Source organism: Sphaerodactylus townsendi, linkage group LG16, assembly GCF_021028975.2.
Source record: "Sphaerodactylus townsendi isolate TG3544 linkage group LG16, MPM_Stown_v2.3, whole genome shotgun sequence".
NCBI lineage: Eukaryota > Metazoa > Chordata > Lepidosauria > Squamata > Sphaerodactylidae > Sphaerodactylus > Sphaerodactylus townsendi.
In genome coordinates this window covers 27,709,330-27,734,147 of record NC_059440.1, presented here as the reverse complement: position 1 = coordinate 27,734,147, position 24,818 = coordinate 27,709,330, and the positions used below count along the sequence as shown (strand labels likewise).

At 46.5% G+C, this 24,818-nt stretch overlaps 1 protein-coding gene across 5 annotated transcripts in view; it reads right to left on the bottom strand.

Annotated features, from left to right (window-relative positions):
- Positions 1–3,275: 3,275 nt before the first annotated feature.
- ACAP3 (ArfGAP with coiled-coil, ankyrin repeat and PH domains 3) overlaps positions 3,276–24,818 on the bottom strand; it is a 134,132-nt gene continuing 112,589 nt past the window's right edge. For all 5 annotated transcript variants that reach the window (XM_048518556.1, XM_048518558.1, XM_048518559.1 and 2 more), the window contains 5 exons: positions 24,044–24,264; positions 23,060–23,169; positions 22,333–22,443; positions 18,820–18,881; positions 3,276–5,926 (listed from right to left, as the gene is read on the bottom strand). In XM_048518556.1, the coding sequence (XP_048374513.1) occupies positions 5,820–5,926; positions 18,820–18,881; positions 22,333–22,443; positions 23,060–23,169; positions 24,044–24,264 (611 nt within the window). In that variant the 3' untranslated portion in view covers positions 3,276–5,819. The remainder of the gene's footprint in view (positions 5,927–18,819; positions 18,882–22,332; positions 22,444–23,059; positions 23,170–24,043; positions 24,265–24,818) is intronic.

Genomic DNA, 24,818 nt, shown 5'->3' with positions numbered 1-24,818 from the left:
AACACGTAATTAATGGAATGCAGTTGCTTTTTTCCCCTTAAGGATGGAACAAATTCATAGAGGATGTCGTGGTTTTCGTGGATTGTTTTACACTATGGTTTTGTGCTACGGCTTTTAATTATTTTATCATTCAGCTTTCATGGCGACTGGTTTCATAAGCACGGCTCCGGAAAGGCAGCGTATAAAATTCCTACGTAAACATTTTAATCAATGACTCTTAGTGGCTAATTGGATCCTCTGTAACCAGAAGTGGCTAGTCCAGCATTGGATACTGGAGAAACGTGTTGCTATCCTGCTATGTTTGTGAGTTTCCCAAGGAATCCTGCTAGCTCAACAGGATGTTAGATTACAAGGTCCTTTGGTCAGATCTAACAAAGCTCTTAGATAAATTCAAGATGGCCGAGCTGTTAATGAGGATGGCTAAGAATGGAATGGATGAGAGGCAGAAAACCAGGTACTGAGGACAAACACACTAGGCAGACTTCCACCTTCCAAGCTTTTCAGGAATATCTGGCAGGCCTCTTATTTATTTTATTGATTGTATTTATATCCCTTTCCGCACTGTCAAAGCAGCTGTTCACATCATAATACAACTCCTCTGTTGAAAACAGATCGCTGGACTAGATAAGACTGAGGTCCAAGTCTTACCTTATTTGTGAATGTGTGCATGTGTGTTCCGGTGGCAACTTGGTTTTGAAAGAATCCTGGGTTCATTCACAAGCAAAGCCAAATGTAGGTCACCTTCTTATGCTTCTTGGGCTGTGGGGGTGATTCTTTTTTAATTTTTTTTAAGGATTGCACCACCATTCATTGCTCAACCTGGTAATTTCTAGTTTAAGGATTGACACTGGAAAGAGAGACATGCGAAGAGCTGAGACGCCAAAGACTGCCAAAGTTTCGGCAACTTGGTCTCAGAGGGAGGCTGGAAGAACAGGTCTGGCGCTGATCCAAAAGAACTGAGGGTGGATGGGCAATGGTCAAACTGGATTTGCAAAGGAAGTTTCGGGAAAGATCCATTGGGCTAAACCATGCAGAAAAACCTGAGACAGATCAGGCAGAACAAGCTGAAACAAACCAAAGAAGGACAGAAAAGCAGGGGTGACCCTTGTTAGAACTTGGATGGGAGCCTACCAAAGAAGTGCAGGGTGTCATGATCAGTCCCTGCTTGATCCTGCCATGTCTTCTGTCTCCTGTCCGGGATGTGGGAACCTTTCTCTTCTCAGTCCCACTCCCTGCTGTGCTTGTGTTTTTCCTCTTTGCTTCTCAGGCACTGCCTTATCATCTCATTAGAGAGCTGCTGTTGTAGCATGGAATGTAGATTGTTTTGACCTCAGGAGAATCATCATCATCATCATCATCATCATCATCATCATCATCATCATCATCATCTTCTTCTTCTTCTTCTTCTTCTTCTTCTTCTTCTTCTTCTTCTTCTTCTTCTTCTTCTTCTTCTTCTTCTTGGGACTGGAGAGGTGCCATCACCCCTTTGGAACTGGTAGTTAAGGATGGGGTGAACTACCCTGTTTCCCTGAATATAAGACATCCCCGGAAAATAAGACGTAGTAGAGGTTTTGCTCAAGTGTGAAATATAAGGCATCCCCCGAAAGTAAGACATACCAAAGTTTTTGTTTGGAAGTATGCCCGATGAACAGAACACAGAAAAATAAGACATCCCCTGAAAATAAGACATAGCACATCTTTGGGAACAAAAATTAATATAAGACACTGTCTTATTTTCGGGGAAACACGGTAACATGGGGGTGACGGGGTTTAATGGAGGCCGCATTGCTGGTTATGCTTAGTTCTGTCAATAGACGTCTAAATGTTTATTCCTGATGCTGTTTCATGTGAAAGAAATCAACTGAATGCCAAGTCTTGTTATTGAACAGTCAAAAGGCACGACACAGGGTCGCTAAGCAGAAGTAGGCAATGACAAACCATCTCTGTTCCTCTCTTGCCTTGAAAACCTCTGGAAAGTACCACAGGAATCAAACAGTTCATGATTAGATAACTTGACATCCCATTTGGGAAGAGACACCATCACAGGCTCATCAAGAAAGTCTGGAACATACTGGACTCAAGGCGTCTATGACCCATCCAAGCTACATCTCTGTTGGATGAGTGAAATTAGGTGGCTCGAAACGTTTACCTCAAAGAGGTCAGAAACTACCAGAAGAGCCTAATGTACCTTTCGGTGTTTCTTGAGATTTTGCAACTCACTGTGAGGCACACCTCACGCAAAAAAAAGGTTGCGGATAGGCCTTGGTTTCCCCTTATGACCAAACTTTTCCAACTCCCTTCCCTGAAATGCCGAATTATTTAGTCAGGACAGGCCCGAAAAATAAAAATAAATCATAATTTGTCCTAAATTACAAGTTACCCATATTAAGATTGCAAAATGACCCAGATTTTTTTGAAAGCAATGTACAGATATGAGAACGTGTATACCTAGGCTGCCTTTGAAGACATCTCCGAAATGTGTTTTTTTTTTCGAACGAAAAGGATAAGCAGATAAGAGAAACACCAGGTTAATACACATGCAACCAAGAAAAGCCCACATGTGGGCTGAATATTTAAGAAGCAACACTAGGACTATAGATTACCTGTATGTTCAAGTTCTCATACAATAAAGGATTCCTGCAATATAACTGGGATTTAAATAATCAAAACAAATTTAAACAAAATTATAATGCCTTAATGGTGCTGGTGAGATTCTGTGTGGTGTAGTGGTTAAGAGCAATGGATTCTATTCTGGAGAAGTGGGTTTGATCCCCCACTCCTCCACGCCGAGGCGGAGATCTTGTCATTGAAATGGGTTTGTTTCTCCATTCCACATCGCGAGCCTGCTCGTTATCGAACAGTCACTTCTCTGAACTCTCTCAGCCTGCATACCTCCTGAGTGTCTGTTGTGGGGAAAGGAAAGGAATTTGTAAGCCCCTTTCAGACTCCTTATGGTTGAGAAAAGTGGGGTATAAATTAAAGTGACCAAATTTTTCTTGTTAAAAGTGTAGCTCTTCCTTGTAACACTGCCTTTTGTGGCGCTCGGTCAGAACGAGAGCGCCCAGAAGGCACTGCGGCTGCCGCAGTGCCTTCTGGGGCGCTTCCCTGTTTCCTGACTGGTGAGCGCCGCTGCAAAAGGCAGTGTGCTGCTGCGGGCCATTGTCCCTAACCGGGACAATGGCATAAGCCCGGCGGGACGCGGGACACTCTACACAAAAACGTGAGTGTCCCGTGAAAATCGGGACGGCTGGTCACCGTAGTATAAATCCAAACACTTTTTCATTATCGTCTTTATTTATCATCCTGCAAATAACGTTCTCTCTCGAGGCCTCCCGCTCCCTCCAGAACAACATTTTTTAAAAATACATTTCTTTTGTGCAACGATATATTACATTTTGGAATATAAACAAAAGGTTTTATACATGGCCGGCACAAGGGACTTGTGCCGAGGCCTATATGTCATAGGCTGTCCCCAAATTTCATTTTGTACCTATGAAACAGCATGATGTTCCCCTGCTACGGGATTATTGTAAATTACCTCATAATGCATGTGAAAATGCTTTGTGCACTCTCAAACTGCAAAGTGTAACTGTCTTTAACATTTGTGCGCAAGAGAGAATTTAATCTTGCCCCTTTGGAAGCCTGGCAGGATGAGAAATGAAATCTCTGCTTTGGGACAAATTCCAGCTTGATCTACAGTTTAGGATTGCTTGGGAAATACCTGAAGATTTGGAGGTCTCGGGGGGAGGGGAGGTGGGGTTTGGAGAGGGGAGAGTCTGCCACAGGGTCAATGCCATTGACTCCGCCCTCCGAGGCAGCCATTTTGTCCAGGGGAACTAATCTCTGTCATCTGGAGATGAATTGTATCCTGGAGACCTCCCAAGACCACCTGGAGGTTTGCAACTCTAATATACACATGAACCCAAGTGATAGGGTTGTCAGGTCCCCCCTTGGCCACTACTGGGGGGCAGGGGGGGTACGGTTGCCAGCTCCAGGGTGGGAAATCCTTAGGGATTTGGCAGTAGAGTTTGGGGAGAACAGGGATCCCCACAAGGCATGATGCCACAGAGCCACGCTCCAAAGCAGCCGTTTGTAGTCTGGAGGTGACCTGCCATTCCGGGGAAGCCCCACCCTCACCTGGAAGTTGCCAATTGTACCAAAAGCAGGTGGTGAAACCCTGAGGTGATAGAGTGGGTGTACCAACTCAGACTGCAGGTGGGCAGAGTAAATTCCAGATAAAACCCAGCGCATCCATGAGACTAGTTCTACCCAAATCTTTGCAGGTTATGCTAGCTAGCTTTCCATTTACAGAGAACCAGGAAGGCAAATCCACATTCCTGGCCACCCAAATCTACCTGTTAGCACTCTGCCACTGCATTCCTGCCTCACTTTCAGGACATTTGCAGGCAAGACGTGGCATCCTTAGGTCTTCCAGTGTCTTCAGTTGCATTTAGGAGCAGCCATTGTGGGGGGCGGGGTTGCTCTGGGGTCTACAAGGGAGAGTTTGCGCTTTCCCCCATACGCTGTGGCCAGCAAAGCACATGGGGGTTTATTGTTGCAGGTGGGGGATTCGGATCAAGTCCTGGGGATGTCAGCTCAAACCCCTCAGTCCCGAATCTCCTCCCCGCTGGTGTCTCTACATAAAGCCAAAGATGCAGTGGTTCATAAGTCACAGGTGTAGTCAGTGGCCTGAATTGTCTCTTGGTCAGCAGAGGGAATTGGATGGTCCAGGATAGCCCCATCTGGTCAGAGTGTGGAAGCTAAAGAGGGTCGCCAGCAAAGGGTACCAGGGATGCCATGCGGAGGAAGGCAATGGCAAACCACCTTTGAATATCTCTTGCCTTGAAAACCCCACCAGGAGTCACCACAAGTCAACTATGACTTGACTGAAAAAGAGGTAGCTACAGCAAGCTAGCTGTATAGAGCAGGGGTCTGCAACCTGCGGCTCTCCAGATGTTCATGGACTACAATTGGCCATGGTGGCGGGGGCTGATGGGAATTGCAGATCCCTGGTATAGAGGAAGGTATGGGACATGGGTTCAAATTAGGGTCGCCATTCTCCTAGGTGGGTAGGCAAGTTCGTATCACTGGACTTCAGACCTTGCCGGACCTCTTTGCTCCAATGAGAGCAAGCGGCAAGGGCGGGGAGCGCATACTGACATGTGGTGTCATGATGTCATTTCTGGTTTGTGCCCAGAAGTGACATCACAACGCTCTAGGAATCTGCACTTCTCTGGGTTAAAAAAAAAATACCGTGCACAAATGACGTCACTTCCAGGTTGGCCCCCCCCCCCCCGCCCATCCTGCAAAGTCTCCTGCTATGGCAACCTGAGTTCGAAACCCCACTCGGAACTCCCGGGACCTAATCTTCCTCATGGTGTTGACAGAGAGTCAAATGAAGGAAGAGAAGCCGCTCTGAGCATCGTAGAAAGTTTACACTTCCAACGGATAAGAAAGTTTCAAAGGAACGGTGTGTGCATTTCATTTCGGTCACAACGGAGGATGAGTGCTTGCAAAAAAAAAAACCCATTGTGAGCTTGGGTGGACTTGTTCACAAGACCGTGCTAGCGTATTCACACACTTTTTGCAGGAGGGGGAGGGAAACGGCCATTCGGTTTGGATAAGGAACAGTGTAGAAACGGCAGCGCATCTTGGCACTGTGGTTACACGCTGTGTAGAGTCCTCTCTGTCTCTGCTGGACCGGTTTCAGGACGTTCAGTCAGTTCTGTCCCTTCGCCTTCCTACGTGGCGTGCAGCCTTGTCTCTTCACAGACCGCCATTGGGAGAAAAGGGGACCGTGGTAACGGCGGCAGCCTAGGCTATCGGTAGGAGTGACTGAAATGAAGGCTACGGCGATTGAGCTTTTCTGGATTGTTTGACGCCATGTGAGAAAACTCCCGGAAGATGTCAAGATAGGTGGCATCTCCTGTGGAAGAAAAACAAGAGGTGATTGCCACGCAGGGCCAAACAAAGAGGCATTCCCTCCTGGAGGTGACAGAATGGGGGTATACACAGGAGCACCTCTTCCAGAATCTGATGGAAGAAGCTTTCTCTCTCGCAAGTTCATATTCCCCAAAATCTTGTTAGGGTGGTACAGGACTCGATTCTAGTTGTTCTGCTGCAGATCAGGATGGGAACCCTTTGAAACCCTCTTCTCTGTGTGACCGAGGGAGAATGCCTCTTCTAAGATGAATTAATGTCTCCTAACAGTCTTTCCCATGTGCGAGAGAATAAGGATCGAAGATGGAGGAATACCTCTTATAAGATTCTCCCCTTTGTGGGAGAGCAGACGGCACTCATTTTCATAACTTCTTATATTAACTGACTTACAAAAAATTAACCAAAGTGCTGACTGTTGTGGGTTTTCCAATTTGTTATTAGCCATGGGCTGGGAACTGCATCTCTTAGCGTTTAAGCCGCATCTACGACAGTCTTGAGGAGAACTGTCACAGTGAGATGCGCCACGGAGAGAAACATCCCACCCTGACATGCCTCTGAAGATGCCAGGCACAGATGCGGGAGAAACGCAGCCTGAAAGTGCACAACAGCCAGCTGATTCCTGCCACGAAAGCCTTCAACAATACATTCATCACAGTACCTTTTAAATAAAAAGGTTTTCAACGGATGCCATGAGGTTGAGGTAACTGTTCAATTCGATCCATTAACTGGGCATTCAGCCCACAGTTTTAAAAATGGTTTTGAAACATTTAACTCTGAGCGCGTGCAGTGATTTTCTATAGATTCTGTACAGAGGTATAGAAACCTCAGTTATTTTAAGTTCTCTCTGAATTCCAGAGAATATTTCACCTGAGAAGAAATCTTACATCTGCTCAAATTCAGTAACAAGCTGTGAGATGTGGCCAAAAGTATTAGAGCAGAGGTTCGCAGTGTGGCGTCTATGGTATCTGCTGCTTCCTAGTCTACCAAGTGTTTTTTTTAAAAAACAGGCAGAGCCAGGTAGAGCTGTTGTTCAGACTTGATTGGCTCTGCAGATGTTTAAAAACATTGCTTCCAAGCACGAGGATATTCACTGTGTGATTGTGGGTAAGTTGTGGCAGCCGTTTTGTGGCTGTGCCCTTACATTGCGGTGAAATCCCAAAGGTGCTTACAGGCTCAAATAGGTTGGAGACCCCTGAATTAGAGAAACTCTCTGGACAAGTCTAGCAACGATGACGTCATCAATGCTAAATCCTTGATCTTTTAATATTGTCCAGGTAAGCACACCTGTAGCAGTACAAACCTCCATGTTCAAGAAGCAGGTATTTCTTGTCACTGTGCATAATTATGAGATTGACAGCCGCAAGACGCAGTGAGGGGGCCCAGTTCAGATGGCTTTCGAGCAACACCAGCAAAATTCGTGACGATCTATCCACGGATGTTAATCTTGACTGCTAAATAGACCCTCCATCTTCAGAGGAAGTATATCTCCAAGTATCGTATGCTGTTTTCGTTTCACGTCTTGCTAACCGGTGTAACCATACAGCACAGTGTTTGGGACTCAGTACAAATTCAAGATTGGGTGTCTTGTCTTAGCTTAATTTTTTGAAAGCATGGTTCTGGTACTTATGGTGTACAGCTAAACTTTTAAGGTACATGGGTCTAAACCCACAAGGGGGTGGGTTCTATTAGTCAGAAGGTTTAGGGCTGCTACCCTGCAAACATTTCAATGTCTCATGTACATCACAGAGCTGAGTTTTTGTTGGCGCAGGATTCAGACTGCTCTGGCGAAGAATCGCTATGGATGAATTTCTCCCCTTGTAGATAGGGCACAATCCAGTAACCTTTCTCTACCTTCCGGGCTACACTAGGATGGAACATCTCCTGGGAAACCCATGCGCCACCTTAGATTCTCTGACAATGGCCATGGAGCACTGCTTGCCCAGTAACCACTTGCAAGACGAGTATGTGCTTTCGAGAAAACCTTTAATGCAAAAAAGACCCTCCTTTCTGGCTTTTCGAGTTTGGATTTATATCCCCCCTTTCTCTCCTGTAAGGAGGCTCAAAGGGGCTTAGAATATCCTTTCCTTTCCCCCCTCCCACAAAAAACACCCTGTGAGGTGGGTGGGGCTGAGAGAGCTCCAAAGAACTGTGACTAGCCCAAGGTCACCCAGCTGGCGTTTGTTGGAGTGCACAAGCTAATCTGGTTCCCCAGATAAGCCTCCACAGCTCAAGTGGCAGAGCGAGGAATCAAACCCGGTTCTCCAGATTAGAGTGCACCTGCTCTTAACCACTGCACCACAGTGGCTCTCAGAAGACCCCTCAGCCTTTCTAGAGCCTCGGGCACTGAGATGAGAATTGTGGGGGTGGGGGGTGTTTAGAAGGGTGTCCCTGTGTCTGTCTACAACATGTTGGAAGGTGTAAGCTGGTAGAGCTAACACAGAAAACAAGACACACACACACATATATATAGCAAGAGGCAAAGCAGAAGGCGACAGACAGATTTAAGTTTCATCTAGATTTTTATTAACGGTGTTTCAAGAGACGATAGTAGGAAGGGGGGAAAGGGATGGGCAGTAAGACATCAGAGCAGCAGAAACTGTTGTGTAGTTTTTCTCTCTGTGCGTGTGTGCATATTGATAGTTTCATCTTTCTTTCTTTTTTTTGTAAAATTATACAAAGGTAAGAACATACAGAGTTTTCAGCTCCAAAGGTATACTCGGTATAGACTGAATAGGCAAAAGTGGAATGAACAAGAAGGAGAAGGTTGCTTTTAAAAAAAATAGTGTTACAAAGATTGTACTGAAAGCAGGCAGAAGTGATATAGGAGAAGTTAATAAGTTGGAATGTATTTACAGACAGCATCTGCCCCCGGCACGGCAGCAGGATTCCCTCCCGACTCCCCGACCTTTTCATGAGTTGGCATGACATGTCAGAACAGCCACAGTTACTGGCTTCAAGTTGATCTATAGAGTTCAGCAAAAAACCATCACGTGGTAGAGTCCTTGCACTTCAGATGGCAGGTGGGGGAAATCCTGCTTGGAATGTACTCACATACAAACTCTTCACTGCATGCAGAAAACTAGCACACCAGGGAGCGGACTAGGCTAGCAGCTTTCGTCCTAGGTTTCCTTTATTTCTTCCTGATGTGCATGCAAAGGGCTATTTACACACATACACTTTATATACATAATATAATTGCTTGCATGATGAAAGCTAGCCCATCAGGGAAAGGGCTAGGCTAGGACCTTGCTTCCTGATCTGCTGGTTTTCTATATGCAAGGAGTTTAATGCACACGGGTACATGCAGAGGTGCACGGAAAGAGGAAGGGAGAGAAAGAGATTTTTATGTATAGGCTCCCTGCATGTAGAAAAACTAGCTCAAGAGACAGAGGTTATAGATCATTCAGGGAAGAATGGAAAACTGAGATCTCCCATTGGCATTTGAACGTAGCAAGGTTCGGGGCGGGTAGTACCATGGGATTTTGCTGACCACATAGTTCAACTCTGAGACAGGGTGAAAAGTACCCTCTTTCTTCAGTGCTGTTTTGATAAGGAATAAGAGAGCCTCAAGGCCTTTCCACGTTTTCATTTTCCTCATTTGTAAGCTCCTGGGTGTTTTTTGGAGGGGGCGGGGGGGAGGGTGTTTTGTTCTGCATGTGTCTTGCTCCCTCTAGTGGCCAATTCAATATTACATTGGTTTATGTCCAGCATAAAAACTGGCAGGTATATGCTGGACATGAACATGTACAATTGACCACTAGGGGGAGCAAAGCAGGTGTGAACCCCCCAATCCCCCCCCCCACCCCGGAATTTACAAGTGAGGAAAAAAGAATGCAAGAAAGTCCTCAGTCAGCAAAAAGAGGATGAATTTCTGGTCTAGAAAGTTCTGTTTTGTGATTGAGATGACATTTTGCTCATGACTCTCTGCAAGGAAGCATCATGAATCTTAGCCTCTGTGCCTGGCACTCCTAAACACATGGAACCCCCTATCCACAGAAGGTCGGGAGTACAATTTGTCCAATTCCTATGAAAACAGCACTTAATTTTGTGGTATCTTTTCAAATGTGTCTGTTTCTTGCTTCCCCCTCCCCCAACACCGGTTCCTTTCCCCCCCTGTAACGACAGCCACTGTTCCTTCCACTGAATAAATGCTCCTGCCCCACTGTTAAACCCAACCCAGTTTGCCTTGGGGAGAAAGCAACCGCAGCCAAGTTTTTTGTTCCAGGCCCACAATGGGACCCAGAGTGGTCTAAAGGTTGCAACTAGTGCTTAGAAGATCCGGGCTCAAATCTGTACTCTGCCATGAAGTTCACAGGATAATCTTGGATCCCTCCTACCTCAGCGTAACCCTCAGCCTAACAGCTGTGCGATGAAGAATGCACAGGAGAGGAACTTTAGCAAGGGGATAATGCTGTGGAATCCACCTGCCAAAGCAACTATTTCCTCATGGGTAACCGATCGCTATATCGCTGGATGTCACTTGTAATTCCATCTCCCCGAAAGTTTGGCAGCCCCACGGCTGGCTTGGTTTCACCGCCCTGTCTCATGTCACGATTTGAGGTGTGCCGGCACGCCGAGGGAGAAAAAATGGCGTCGTTGCTGCTTTTGACTCGACTGTGAGGGAAAATAACAGGTTCGAGCGCTGCTTTCTCCCCAAAGGCAAACCTGACGTCCCAGCCAAGTTTGTAACCCTAAACACAAGCCAACTCCCGCCCCCCTCCACCAAAGGAGAACAGAAAGCAAGACTGTTTGGCATTTCAAACAGGATTGTACACCACACGAGAAAAAATACATCCATATCGAAAGAGAGGAAAAAATAAACGAGCCAAATCAAGTCATATTACACCAATATCTTTGCCGCAAACAAACCTGAAATTATATACAAGTTTTCCAAACTTCCCCTCTCAATGCCAAATGCACGCACCCCGTCTACCTTATTCCAAAATCAGTATCAGCCAACGGAGGACCTCTGGTAAATACAGTCGGCACCCCACGAAAATTTCTTTAAAAGAAGCTTTTTGCTTTTGAAATGGTAGGGGTTTTTTTGGGGGGGGGGGAATGCACCGTTTGAATTGATGGGCATCTGACGACCCGTGATCCAGATGCAGGAAAGAAAACCAAGGCATGGGAAGGAAGGGAGCAGCGGCACGTCTGCTGGTATGTTTTTAACAAAAAGAATACATGTCTGAGCAACTGTACAAATGGAAAACAAAAGAATCTCAACATTAAATACAGCCAAACTGTAGCCAGTGAAAAAATAATAATTACACCAGCCCTTCAGGGCTTCCTCGTCAATAAATTAAATACATAACAAAAGTCACCTTGTTAAAATGACAGCACATAAACCGTATCCAAAACGAAAATAAAATAAAAATCCAAAAAAAAAAAGAGAGAGAACCTGATACTGTTAAGTAGAGAAAGTGCACAGAGTTGATTTCAGTGACATCTTCGCTAAAGACGGTGCCACGACATCTTAAATAGAGACACTGTCCAGTCATACATGCAGGGATCCTCCCGCCCGCAGCTCGGACCCACGGGGATCCTGGTGGCGACCCGTCTCAAGACTGCAACCTGTACACTTTCCGGTTCGAGACTGCTTGTTTAAAAAAATGTTGTTCCTGCGCTACTAAATGCCAACAAAAAATGTGTAAGAGGGTTATTATGGCCTGGAGGGGCAGGGGTGGAGGAAATGCACTTCGTCCACCAGCAAACTCTATGGTCGGGGTGCTGTGTGGTTTCTGGGTTGTATGGCCGTGTTCTAGCAGCATTCTCTCCTGACGTTTCGCCTGCATCTGTGGCTGGCATCTTCAGAGGATCTGATGAAGATGCCAGCCACAGTTGCAGGCAAAACGTCAGGAGATAATGCTGCTAGAACACGGCCATACAGCCCGGAAACCACACAGAACCACAGTGATTCCGGCCGTGAAAGCCTTCGACAACTCTATGGTCATCCCACTCAACTGTTCTGTTTGTGACTGGATGTTTCTGAGGGATTGGGGCCTTCTGAAGATGGGCGCAACCTGTGGTAGGGAAGTTTAGGAGCTCACCATACCTTCTAAAGCTGCGTGCAGAGTTGGATTATTGGTCTATCTGGCTCGATAATGTCTGCTCTTGAGTGACCCAGTTCTTCTGTGTCCCAGGAAGTGAAGGGTCCTTTTGAAACCCTGCTTCCTGATACCCTTTTAACTGGAAATGACGGGGATTGAACCTTTTGTCTCAGGGCGTGAAGAGTCCTTCTAAGCCTCTTAAATCCTCTTAATTGGAAATGCTGGGACTGAAATCCTCTTAATTGGAAATGCTGGGACTCGAACCCGAGACCTTCTGCATGCAAAGCAAGTGTTCTAGGGTTTACCTACATTACAGATTGAGATCAGTTGAACTGTTTTTGCTCCATCAGCACCTGCCACTCTCACTACAAGGATCCTGGGATTTTTAGTTTGGTGATGGATGAGATGTCAGAGACTGGGAGAGTCTAGGAAGTTCGCTGTGGAGGGATTCGTTGGTAAGCCTTCAGAGGCATGTTCAATACTGCGCTGCTTTTAAAAACAGCAATGTATTTGAAGAATAAGTTGTCACTTTTTTACACTGTATAATAAGGACGCCCTGACCTATACAGCCCGGGCTGGCCTGGTCACATCAGAAGCTAAGCAGGGTCAAATCAAATCAAATATTTGGACAGGAGACCGCCAAGGAATACCTATGCAGGGGCAGGCAATGGCAAGCCACCTCTCTTGCCTTGGAAACCCCACAGGGATCACCACTATCTTTAAGAGTGCAATGTCAACGTTAGCCTAAAAAAACTCAAAAATACACACGTTGCACTCTGGCTGTGTCCAATCTTACATACTGATCTTACATATAATTAAACAACTTAACACTTCTATTTGTATTTACATTTCCTTATTTCTCTGACAAAGCTCTTAAAGATACAACATAAGTCTTCCTGGTGCAAAAAAGATAGATGAATAGGCATAATTCTGATTTCAGTATATATGTATCTGTGTAACTTTAATCTCAGATATACCCATTAGAAGCCTCAAAGAACTGTTGGAAGTTGATTGAACATACTGACATACTGAGGAAGACGCACGAAAAACGTTCTATACGCGCGAGATGTTTTTATGTAGAACCTACAGAATTGGAATATGGACTATATGGAACTGAAGCTTTGTTTCTGTACAAAGAATTGAATGGACTAAGTGATTATTTATGTTTAGTTATAAGAGTTGGAAGACTTATGTTGTATCTTTAAGAACTTTGTCAGAGAAATGAGGAAATGTAAATACAAATAGAAGTGTTAAGTTGTTTAATTATATGTAAGATCAATATATAAGATTGGACACAGCCAGAGTGCAACGTGTGTATTTTTGAGTTTATTTAGGCTAACCCCACAGGGATCGCCACAGGTCAGATGGGATTTGATGGCAAAAACCAAAATAATAAGGGCAGATTTCGATTCTTCTAAAATTATCATGTGTGCTGAGGGGGGCACAGCCCCTTTTGCCCTTCCAAAATGGTGCCCCCGGATTAGAGAGCCCGACACCGGCTTATATCTTGTCGCCCCGCAGTTCCCTCAGTTCTTTTCAGAACGACAGGATGGCACTTCGTGAGATGCGAAGAACTTGTCTTTTCTACCTAAGAGGACGATGCTGATGTTTATCCTGAGGTAGTTTGGGCTCTACAAATTGAGCTAGCCTCCATGTTGGTTTTTATTTGTGCTCTCCAAGATTTCCCCAGGATGTGATCAGACACCCTCTGGTTAAACACATCACATGTTCAGAAGACCACATCCCTGGACTAAAAAATTCAAGTGTCAAATGTGTGGTCTCTTCACTGTGTTACTTGACACCCTTGTGAAACCCGGCCTTCAAAATCTCTGGTGGTTTGTTTAGAGGACAAAACAAATTGAGGGAACCACGATTGTTCTGGGAGGACGTGTAACGCCCCCACATTTTTTCATTTCCTTCACAAAAGAATGGCTAGAAGAGGGCCTGGAGGTAGAGGGAGAAAGAGACCCATTTTATTGTGTTGACGGGCCTCGGTCTTGGATTGTCATTTTCTCTCTTACTTGGTAACAACAATGTTTAAAGAAATCTTGCTTCCAGGGAAGGTGGGAAGGTTTATTTATTTATGCCAGGGGTCTTCAAACTATGGCCCTCCAGATGTTCATGGACTACAATTCCCATCAGCCCCTGCCAGCATGGCCAAGTGGTAGGACTCATGGGAATTGTAGTCTACTCAGGCCCAGCCTCCTGGAAAGACTTTCAGACAGACAAATTATGCCATTGGTTTAACTTATAAATGTGCGCTTAGATTGTTTCTAACTGTTTTAGGTGGTTTTTAACTGTTTTAGGGGAATGTTGTATTTATAAAGTTTTATTGATTTTTGGCTTGTGTTGTGAGCCGCCCTAAACCCCACGCTTCGATGGTGGGCCCGGAGGCAGAGAGGCGGATCTGGGGTACCTCTGCGGCCACAAAGCTGACCAGAGGAATGAGTCAGCCGCCCTCTGTCCCAGCCGCCCTCTGCCTCGCAGAAGTTTTGTGAGGATAAAATGGGGACGGGGAGGATAGAGGTGCTGCCCTGAGCTTCTGGGAGAAAGGGGGTGAGGACGTGTAAGAAACGGAAGGCAAGGCAAAGGAAGGCAAGAGAAGCCAAGGCAAATGAAGGCGATGCAAGGGAAGGCAAGCGAAATCAAGTGAAGGCAATGGAAAGCAAGGGAAGACAAAGGAGAACAAAGTATAGGAAGGAAAAGGAAGGCAAGGGAAGGCAAGGGACAGCAAAGCAAGGGAAGGGAAGTGAAGGAAAGGAAAGGCAAGAATATAACTGTGTGGTAGGTAGGTGGGAGGGGGGGAGGGAGGGAGGGAGGGAGGGAGGGAGGGGAGGGAGGGGAGGGAGGGAGGGGAGGGGAGGGGAGGGGAGGAAGGAAGGAAGGAAGGAAGGAAGGAAGGAAGGAAGGAAGGAAGGAAGGAAGGAAGGAAGGAAGGAAGGAAGGAAGGAAGGAAGGAAGGAAGGAAGGAAGGAAGGAAGGAAGGAAGGAAGGAAGGAGGGAAGGAAGGAAGGAAGGAAGGAAGGAAGGAAGGGAGGGAGGAAGGGAGGGAGGGAGGGAGGGAGGGAGGGAGGGAGGGAGGGAGGGAGGATTGTATTCGCTGCTCTTTAATAAGAAAGAACATATTCATTCCACTGGAAAAGGAATTGCCACCTGGGTCAGGACTGAGAAGACAGGGTTCCTTAGTTTCTGTATGCCCATTATTATCCATTTTACTCAGACTTTACCCAGAGCAGAAGCATTCTGGCTAGATGTATCACATTGCCTGAGTCAAGGTTGTCTCAAGAGTGCTTCAGTGACGGGGGGAAGAGGGAGGACAGGAGCACTCCACAACTCCTTCAGCCTTGCTCCGTAAACCACCTAGGGTGACCTGGCATGAAGACAGAAGGTCTGGGAAGTTAGTGACTCAGGGTAAGGGACATGCACGATTACGTAAAAAGAAGACACTGTGCAAGGAGAAAGTGTCTTTGGGGTGGAGGGGGGGAAGAGGGTGGGGCTGCCCGGGCCACATGATGGCCCGATGGCCATTGGTTGAAAGTGGGAATGTACTCAATGGGACGATCGGCAACCTCATGGCCGAGACTGGGCCGTGCAGATTGCTTACACTGAAGTAAGCTCTATTTTTGTTTAATGGGACGTACTTCCAAAGAAGTGTGCATAAGAATGCCACCTTAAGGGCATAGGTCAAGCCATACAATTGGTGGGCAGGATGCAGCTTCTGGGTTTGGCAGGTCTGGTCTAAATATTTAGAGCTCTGTCAGCGTGGAACAGAACGTCCCATTTAGTTCCAGCTCTTGTCCTCATGGTGCCCTTGTTTTGACCCCCAAGTTCTGTCCTAGCAACGAACAGCAGCAATCCAGATCTGAATTTGGGCACGACTGCTCATGACCCCGAACTGACCCTCACCGCTGGATATCTGAATTGGGACAGTGAGAAATGGGGATCTGAGACAATGGGGTCTCCAGCACTTCCCTAAAAGCCCCAAGATTTCGAGCAAGGGCATTTGGAAAGGGAGAGACCCAGACGTGAGAGAATACAGAAAGGGAGAAGATGGGCCGGGCTAGCTTGATCTTGTCAGAGCTTGTAAGCTACGCAGGATCAACCCTGGTCAGTATTTGGATGGGAGACCACCAAGAAAGTCCAGGGTCACTCTTCAAAGGCAGGCGATGGCAAACCACCTCTGTCTGTCTCTTGCCTTGAAAATTCCTCACCATAAATTGGGTGTGATTTGACGGCGCTTTCCACCGGAGGAGGAGAATGCCCAGTGGGATTCTCTGCCCAGTATCAATTCATGATTCCTCTCTGCCTTGAAGGGACATAGTCATCTTCCCTCTCTCTGCTGTAATATTGCCTGGATTAGCTGCCACTCTTCATACACAATCGTCAAAGAAATGACCTACTTCTAAATCTGGAGCGATTCCCGGTTTCTGTTCTGACACAAGACCATAACGCTCCCAAGTTACTCAGAGAGCAAGAACGGGTCCTTCTCCAGCAAAATAAATAAATAACCCTCCCCACCCGCATCCCCCGTTCCCCCCCCCTGAAAATCCCTAATCCCGGAATCCGAGAAATCCGGATTTGTCGAGCCCTCTGCAGTCATGCATTGGTGAGAGGGGAAATCACAGTCTCTAAAGACGTGCATGCAAACGGCGATCCCCTTCTCCGAAAGAGTTCAGTAGGAAATCCATCGTGATTTAGGAATATAAATCCCCCGGTGTGCTCCAGTAAATTGTTGCATTGAGCCCCGAAAGGCCAGAAGAGAGTGACCCTACAGTTCTCCCTGGGTGTGTTTTACAAAACAAAACAAAAACCCATCGCCGGCGATGAGCCTCTTGTTCCAAGCCTCACCGCTTTGGTAAGTCTCGGGATGAAGACGGGCGTAACATTTAAAGAGCGATCGCGGCCGGTTTGGTTAACGTTGCTGAATTTCGTAAATGCTACGTTTGGAAACTCTCGGCTGTGTTGACATTGATCTGAGAGGGAACGCTCAGAAAACGTGTTTTCTGTGAGGTTTCCTTTATTTAATTTCTATACCGCCCCTCCTCTGTTGGGATCGGGGCAGTTTGTTTGAGAGAGCTCACAAACAACGAGCCAATTCAGAACTGAGCTGAGGGGAGTCTGTTCATCCCGATTTGCACGATGGAAACACCCTCTTTTCATGTTCGTTGCAGAGTCAGTCCTTGTCCTTCCCCCATGCTTCAACTAGGCTATCTGCCTTTTTAGAAACAAAATCTTAAAAGAGAGATATGATTGAGGGCTGCTTCATACAAAACAACTCCCTGTACCCAGAAAACTAGGCTAGAGCCTTTCCCCCTGATATGACTGTTTTCTACATGCAGGGAAATGTTTTGCACAAAGGAATATTCAGTTATGTGAGCCCCCAACAGCAATCTGAAATGGGATGGCCCAGGCACAAGCTGATCTCCAAAGTGAGAACTAAGCTACAGCAATTTGCAGTAATTTTGTCTGTAAGCTACTAACTGGTTCATTTGTCTGCCTTTATCCTTTACACGGGAACATTTTAAATCCAGGTTCCAAACTGCTCCGGGATCATGAGGGAGGCAGCCTGCCCTGCGCAACACCACAAGCGCTAGCCAGCCAGTGCTGTCTTCAGCTGAATTTTGCCACCAAGTTGCAGAACTTTAATTTTTCAGATCGTGACGGGAAAGGAAAGGGTACATTTGTGCCAGACCTAAAGCTTCCAAACCGGCTTCACGGCTCTGCAAACGTTATGCGTCTTCACCCTAAAGGATTGCATCCTTATCTTGGAAACGGCTGAGTTATGGCTTCGACCAGCTAAGCTTACCCCTCTTGCAACCGAAAAAAGGAAAAAGAAAACGAGAGGAAGCGTTGGCTAGCATTAACCTGAGAGGATGAAAGGTGAGCAACCATGCCTCTCAATCCACGAACTACAGCCCACGGGTGGTACACGGCAAACAGGTCCACCACCGGTCCTGCCAAACTCATCCATGCCACGCTCTGAAGATGAGAGCAGGCGAACACATCTTATGCCAAACCACCTGGTAGTTTTTGCATCCAACGGCCTCGACCCCCTCCGGAGTCCGGTCACAAACTGACAGCCCCCCCCCCCCATGCCGGAAAAAGTGAGAGAGGAGCGCGAGAGAGACAGAGAAGGAAGGCCACACCTGAAGATAGGTGGTTCAGTTCCACACAGATTCTTTTTTCCACGTAAATGGACACCTCCCACCCTCGGTGAGGAGCTCCTGAACTCTAGATCCTGTTTTTGTGGCTGACGCCGGGGCTCAATTTGTTTTCTAAATAGCTGGTCCAGCTGGCTCCCAAACGTGAATGTGGGAAGGGGGGCGGGTTTCTTATTCTCGTGCTTTCGATGGTCCCTTGACGTTTGTAAACTTGCACGCCACAATTTGTGTTTCATTTCTGATCTGCCCTTCTCCCAAAGCGAATCTGCCTGCATGTCCAAAACAAAAATAACCAAAAAAAAAATTCCTTCTCCCGACTTAGATATGGAAATTTACAGATATATTTGTTTAAAGGTTCTTCTTCCTCACTCTCTTACTCTCTCTCTGGCACTCTCTCTCTCTCTTTCTGTGCGGCTTTCAGCCAATCCCCTCTTTGCTATCAGAATTTAGACCTTCCACCAGCAAATCCCACCCCACCCCAAAGACACACATCTACAGTTGTTTCTTTCTTGGGCTCAGTCGGCATCCTTAAATTTCGACCCAAAAGAGGAGGAAGAAGAGGCAGCAGGGTTGCGGGAGTCATCACTAACACTCATCTATGTTAAGGCTGATGAACTCCTGTATACATTTTCGGTACTGGAGCTCTGTGGGGCTGTTGTTGGGATATTGACCTGGATGACCAAAGGGACCCTCCGCTTCACGCATCTCTTCGTTCATTCGAGCCAGACGCAATCTGCAAGGAACAAGATGGAGAGGCTTGAGAAGAAGAAGAAGAAGAAGAAGAAGAAGAAGAAGAAGAAGAAGAAGAAGAAGAAGAAGAAGAAGAAGAAGAAGAAGAAGAAAAGAAGAAAAGAAGAAGAAGAAGAAGAAGGAGAAGGAGAAGGAGAAGGAGAAGGAGAAGGAGAAGGAGAAGGAGAAGGAGAAGGAGAAGGAGAAGGGGAAGGAAGGGGAAGGGGAAGGGGAAGGGGAAGGGGAAGGGGAAGGGGAAGAGGAAGAGGAAGTAGTAGTAGTAGTAGTAGTAGTAGTAGTAGTAGTAGTAGTAGTAGTAGTAGTAGTAGTAGTAGTAGTAGTAGTAGTAGTAGTAGTAGTAGTAGTTTGGATTTATATCCCCCCCTTTCCTGTAAGGAGACTCGAAGGGGCTTACAATCTCCTTTCCCTCCCCGCAACAACAAACACCCTGTGAGGTGGGTGGGGCTGAGAGAGCTCCAAAGAACTGTGACTACCCCAAGGTCGCCCAGCTGGCATGTGTTGGAGTGCACAAGCGAATCTGGTTCACCAGATAAGCCTCCACAGTTTATGGGAGCGGGGAATCAAATCCGGTTCTCCAGATTAGAGTGCACCTGCTCTTAACCACTACACCACGCTGGTTCTCGATTAGTCTTGATGCACTTGGTGGGAATAAGCAGGAAAGGCTCCAGCTTTCAGGGTGCTCAAGGCAAGAGGACCTCACAGTTTCACAGATACATGCCCTCCCCCTTAGGAGCATGGAGACAGACAGAGGCCTGCAATGTCTGCCACCTCCTACCACACAATAGTGGGTCTGTATTGGCAGCTATGGGTCCTGTACAATTATTGGAACTGGATCATTGCAGAGCAACAGCCTTGGTCTATCAACGGCTCAATGATATTGAAATGCAAACAGATTTCTCCTTGTTACCGGCGTTATATAAACCATTAAAATCTTGGACAGGTATCTCGGCTGCCCCTTACCTGTCCAATATAACATCTACGAAATGCCGCTGGGCCTTTTCAAGGGCCCGTTTTGACGCTTTTCCATCAGCCAATCTAATGGGCAGATTTCAAAAAATCCCACGACATAGGAGACTATGTGTTTGCAACTCAGGGGAAGTGGACTCTGTATTACATATTTTATTGCATTGTGAACTCCATAAAGGGGAAAGGGAGGCGTTAATTCATCCATTGTTTATCCAGTACAGAAATTTAACTAGAGTTAATTCCGACTCAGTTCTTGTGAGAATTTTGCTGGAAGACCGAGTTTCTCTTATATCTCAGCAGGTAGCTAAATTTTGTATGCTGGCATATAGTAAGAGAAGAACCATGTTGGGACCAAGAGCCAGACCACATGAGGGTGACCGTAAGAATGCTACAAGCCACAGTACTTTACCTCTGCATTTCTGTTTCGTGGATTTCAGCCCAAATTCAGTCTTCTCAGCTCTTTTTTGCCGCCCTAACGTGTCGTCCAATAAAACTGAACTGATTGGCAGCTATGGGTCCTTTTGGGACCCCTAGTGCCACTTGATGTTGATGCTGATCGCTGATGCCAAATGTGGGATCAACTACACCACCGATGAATCTTCTAGGCCTTTGTGGCAGCTGAACTTGGGCCTTGAGTGTGCCACAGCAGTGGGGAATAACTACATAGCCATGCTTCTTTCCATTTCCTTTCTTCTTTGGCACTGGGGATGGCCAATAACCTGCAAAATGGTTTTGGCCTAGTTCTTCCTGAGGTAGAAAACATGCACGTAGACTGTACAGTTTCAGACTGAACGCTCCTTCATTCGAATGAACTAACAAATGAAGTATCTCTCTGTAGACAGATAACTAGTATGTTATTTATTTGTTTGTTTATTGGTTGAACTTATATACTAGGTTAGAATCCTCCCCCCTCACATGCTAGGTTTCTATATGCAGGGGTATATGGTCCTTCTCACACCTGTAGATGTGGGTTCACTGCCTCTGTGAAAACTAGCCACTATCAAACCTTTGTGTTGGACTTCCCTTGAAATTCCTTGAATCTTTTGCCGAATTCGCAGCATAAAAACTTGTCTCAAAATTTTGCTTCAGGGGAAATTCGGCGCGAATGCCACGTCTTTACCTGATTACCTTCCCCCACCACGCAGGGAGTTTTTCCCAACAGATGTACAGTACTGTTGCAAGCAGTTCCACCCTAAAAATCTATTTATTTCGCCAGTTTTAGAAGGATGTGATTCTGCTCAGCATTCTACTCTCAGATTCCCGTCATGACGGTCAGCGGTGGGGAGAAACCAAGGAAGGAATGCACCCGTGTCACATCTAACAGCCCACTGCAATGTTTTCCATGTTTCTTGGGCAGAGATGCTTGGAGCTCTCTTGTGCAATTTTGGTTGCTGGCTCGAAACTCCGAAATTTTCTTCCCATAAATTTCTTTGGCTGTTTCGTCCAAATAGGATGCTCCGAATTTGCTACGGCAAGAAAACTGATGGCGACTCTATGAAGCTTATGAACTTGTTCGCTACTGACTTGGCTGAGCAGAAATGACCAGGCAGGGAACTGAAGCCTCCGTCATTCGAATTAAGTGTGGGTCAGAACACACAGTACAACCCTATAGAAATTACGCTGAAAAAGGAACCCGGATGTGTATTGGTCTCAAACAAGCTTCAGCGCTAGTGGAGCACGAATTCCATATGTCTGTGCTTCCAGAATGTACAAAAGGGCATTTTGCAGCAGCCAGAGTTTTCAGAGCAGACTGCAGTCCCAAACGTTTTCAAATCATTGCTGTTCAAACAAACTTTTGCTCCAGTTAGCTCAGTGGACTTTCACTGTATTACACAGGACTTTTGTTTTTACTACACAGGATTTTTATAAGTGTTATTAAGGTCTGCATTTCCCTTGTGGTTCTGTTGTATGGTTTGTGGTTTGGGACATGTATTACACTTATAACAAGACTTCATCCGAAAGCTGACGGCAATTGCTGTGAACTTTTTCAGTGTCATTTCTATTGGGTTGTAGGGAAGTGAAATGCGGCCAGTGACTGGATCAAGAGACAACGTTAGCTGCTTAGAGTTTTCACTTTGGATGCTGGCCGATGAATGATTCTTCTAAATTTCTTACTTGCTCTTCCTTCCCTCTCGCAGATCATGTCTGCTGATCCCATAATGCAATAGAAGACATCTCTAGGTCTCCTATTGTCCAGACTTTCTCACCTTCAACAGTAAGGAGTGGGAGGCAAGGTCTCCTTTACTGACCACATCAAAATCCATATGTAGGTACTAGAAGGACCATACTTAATAGCTTTCAGCATGGCCAATTGGCCATGCTGAAAGGGGCTGATGGGAATTGTAGTTCCTGAACATCTGGAGAGCCGCAGGTTCCCTACCCCTGGTCTAGAAGACCCTTCAAAGGTCAAAACTAGCACTGAACCACATTGAGCCAGATGGGGCTCCAATGGGATGAGATCCACTTACAAGGTCACGATGTCCGCGTTGGCGGCCTGGACCGCGATACTGAGAGGGTCCTGCCTGTCCTCGTCGACTGCGTGCTGATTGGCTCCTCGCTTTAGGAACAAGCAGACCTGGCTGCCAAACACAAAAACACTCCAGGTCAGAGCAAGCATCATCTGAAGAAGTGATACAACAATTCTGGCACAAGGAGAGAACAGAGTGGCAGGGATCTACTCATTCCTCCATAGAACCCACACTTATTATCGGATATGTAATAGCAGATAGATGTGTCTAGGGGAAAGGGAGGACATCTGTTTTGCAGGCCTGAAGTAGAGCAAATGATTCTATGTCAAAAAGTGAGTCGATCTGCATGGTACATAGGAGCAGAGGTGAATCTAGGGGGAAAGTAGCCTGGTGCAAAATCTGAGTTTTCTGTGCCCACCCCCCGGTATGGGCAGCTGCCCTCCCCCACCATGACCAAACAACGTATGGGCCTGGGGGGAAGGAGGAGGGGTGTGGGGGGCAATTTTCCACCTGCCACATGACTCAATGGCTGTAGTCCTGGGACATTTGACCCCGTATGTCCCCCTGGGTGGTACGCCCCTGCGTAGGAGGACAGCGTCAGCCATATCTGTGCTACACCACAGGTGGGAAAGGTAGATGTCCTTGTCTCCAAATGGGTTTTGCCCTTTACATTCCCCTGCCCATGGTCTTAACAAACCCTATTTGCTCCCTACCAGAACACACTTACCCAGTGTGGCCCAAATACGTTGCATGGTGCAGAGGCGCACGCCCTCGGATATCTCTTTGGTTAACATCTGCTCCATTTTGGAGCAAGAATTCGCAAGCTATCAAGGAGCCCTGTAAGAGGGAGAAATGAAGACATTGTTCAGGGCATCTCAACTGATTCAAAAAGGTTTCGTGCAATTCTTCCTCCCCCTAGGCATCCTGGGAATTATAGTTTGGTACAGGAGGACTGGGGCTGACTCTGGCATCTTGAATAAAGTACAACCAAGATTTTTTGAGGGGGATCTAAAATAATTAAATGGGTAAAAACGAAGTGATGTAACAAGTGTTTTAATATGCCCTCTGGTTCCCTTCACCCCTACTCCTGAAAAATTATTAACGCCTTGACTTGGATGGCCTAGAACTAACCTGATCTCATCAGAAGATCGTAGAAGCTAAACAGGATCAGCCTCGGTCAGTACATGGATAGGAGATGGCCAAGGATAGCCAGAGTTGCTACACAGAGGCAGGAACTTATTTATTATTTATTTATTTCAAATTTATATCCTGCCCTATTCCTGCAGGGCTCAGGGCGGATTAGTTCTAGAACTGATAAACTCCCTCCATTTTTGCCTTGAAAACTCTACGGGGGCAGGGGATCATTACAAGTGGGTTGCAACTTAACGGCCTTTTCCACCACTATTTTTAACTCAAAACATTCCAAAACAGAGGAGAAATTCTTCTTGTACTCTGTAGCAAGGGAAGTGAGGGAGGGGAGGGGTGGCTTGCAAGAGAGGAGGGGAGGGGCCCCAGCATCGGCACGTGGCACGAGAGAGGAGGGGAGGGGGGAGGGGAGGGGTGGCATGCAAGGGAAGGGGATTGAGGGAGGGGAGGAAGGGGGAGGGGCCCCAGCATCTGGACGTGGCCCACCCATAGCAAACCCAACAAGATAATTGCACTACACAGAATCCTCAGATCCAGCTTTGACACGACCACAGAAGTTCCCTACCCCCATCACAGCTTGGATCAACGGGGTCTTGTTCTCGTCTTCGTCGTTCACCCAGTTGACATCAGCGCCGTGGGCCAACGCTTCTGCCATGACGGGCAGGTTCCTGGCCCGCGCTGCCTTGTAAACCAGCAAGCCGGGGTGTAGCTCCCGCAGGTCCTCCAAGTCGGAGGCCTCCTGCTCTATTTCAGCTTCTCCACTGGACTCTTCCGATACCTCACATTCTGCGAAAGTGGGAGGAATGGAAGAAAAGGTTGGGATGAGATGTCAGCATGGAGGACCCACAAATGCAGAATCTCTCAAGCGAGCGTCTCTCGAGTTCCAGGACCTCCAGTCCTTGCTCCTTGAAGGAGAGAGAAACTGTCCCGCCTGTGCATTTGCGCTGTTGCTTTTGTGCAAACATTCAGGAAACTTTAATTTTTCTCATGACACATTCATATGACACTTTATCTGACGAGATAATCATGATTCATTTGCCAGCTGGTTTTAACACACTTGTTAGCAATACAGCTGCTAGATTTCTCTCCTTAGCTATAAGATCGAGAGATCAACAATGTAAGCCCAGCTGATTTTAAAAGCCTTGTAATTCTTTTTATACCACTAAAGGTTAATGGTTAAAGTCCTGGGAAAAGCCTTTCTTTTCCTAGAATCCATTTTGTTTGCTGTAAGGCCTAGTAAAAAATTATTTTTCCTCTCTCGTGAGTTCAGTGGATTCAGAAAGCAGGTGTTTGTTAATTGGGAATGACAGTACTATCTCTCCAAGGTCGTAGCACTTGTT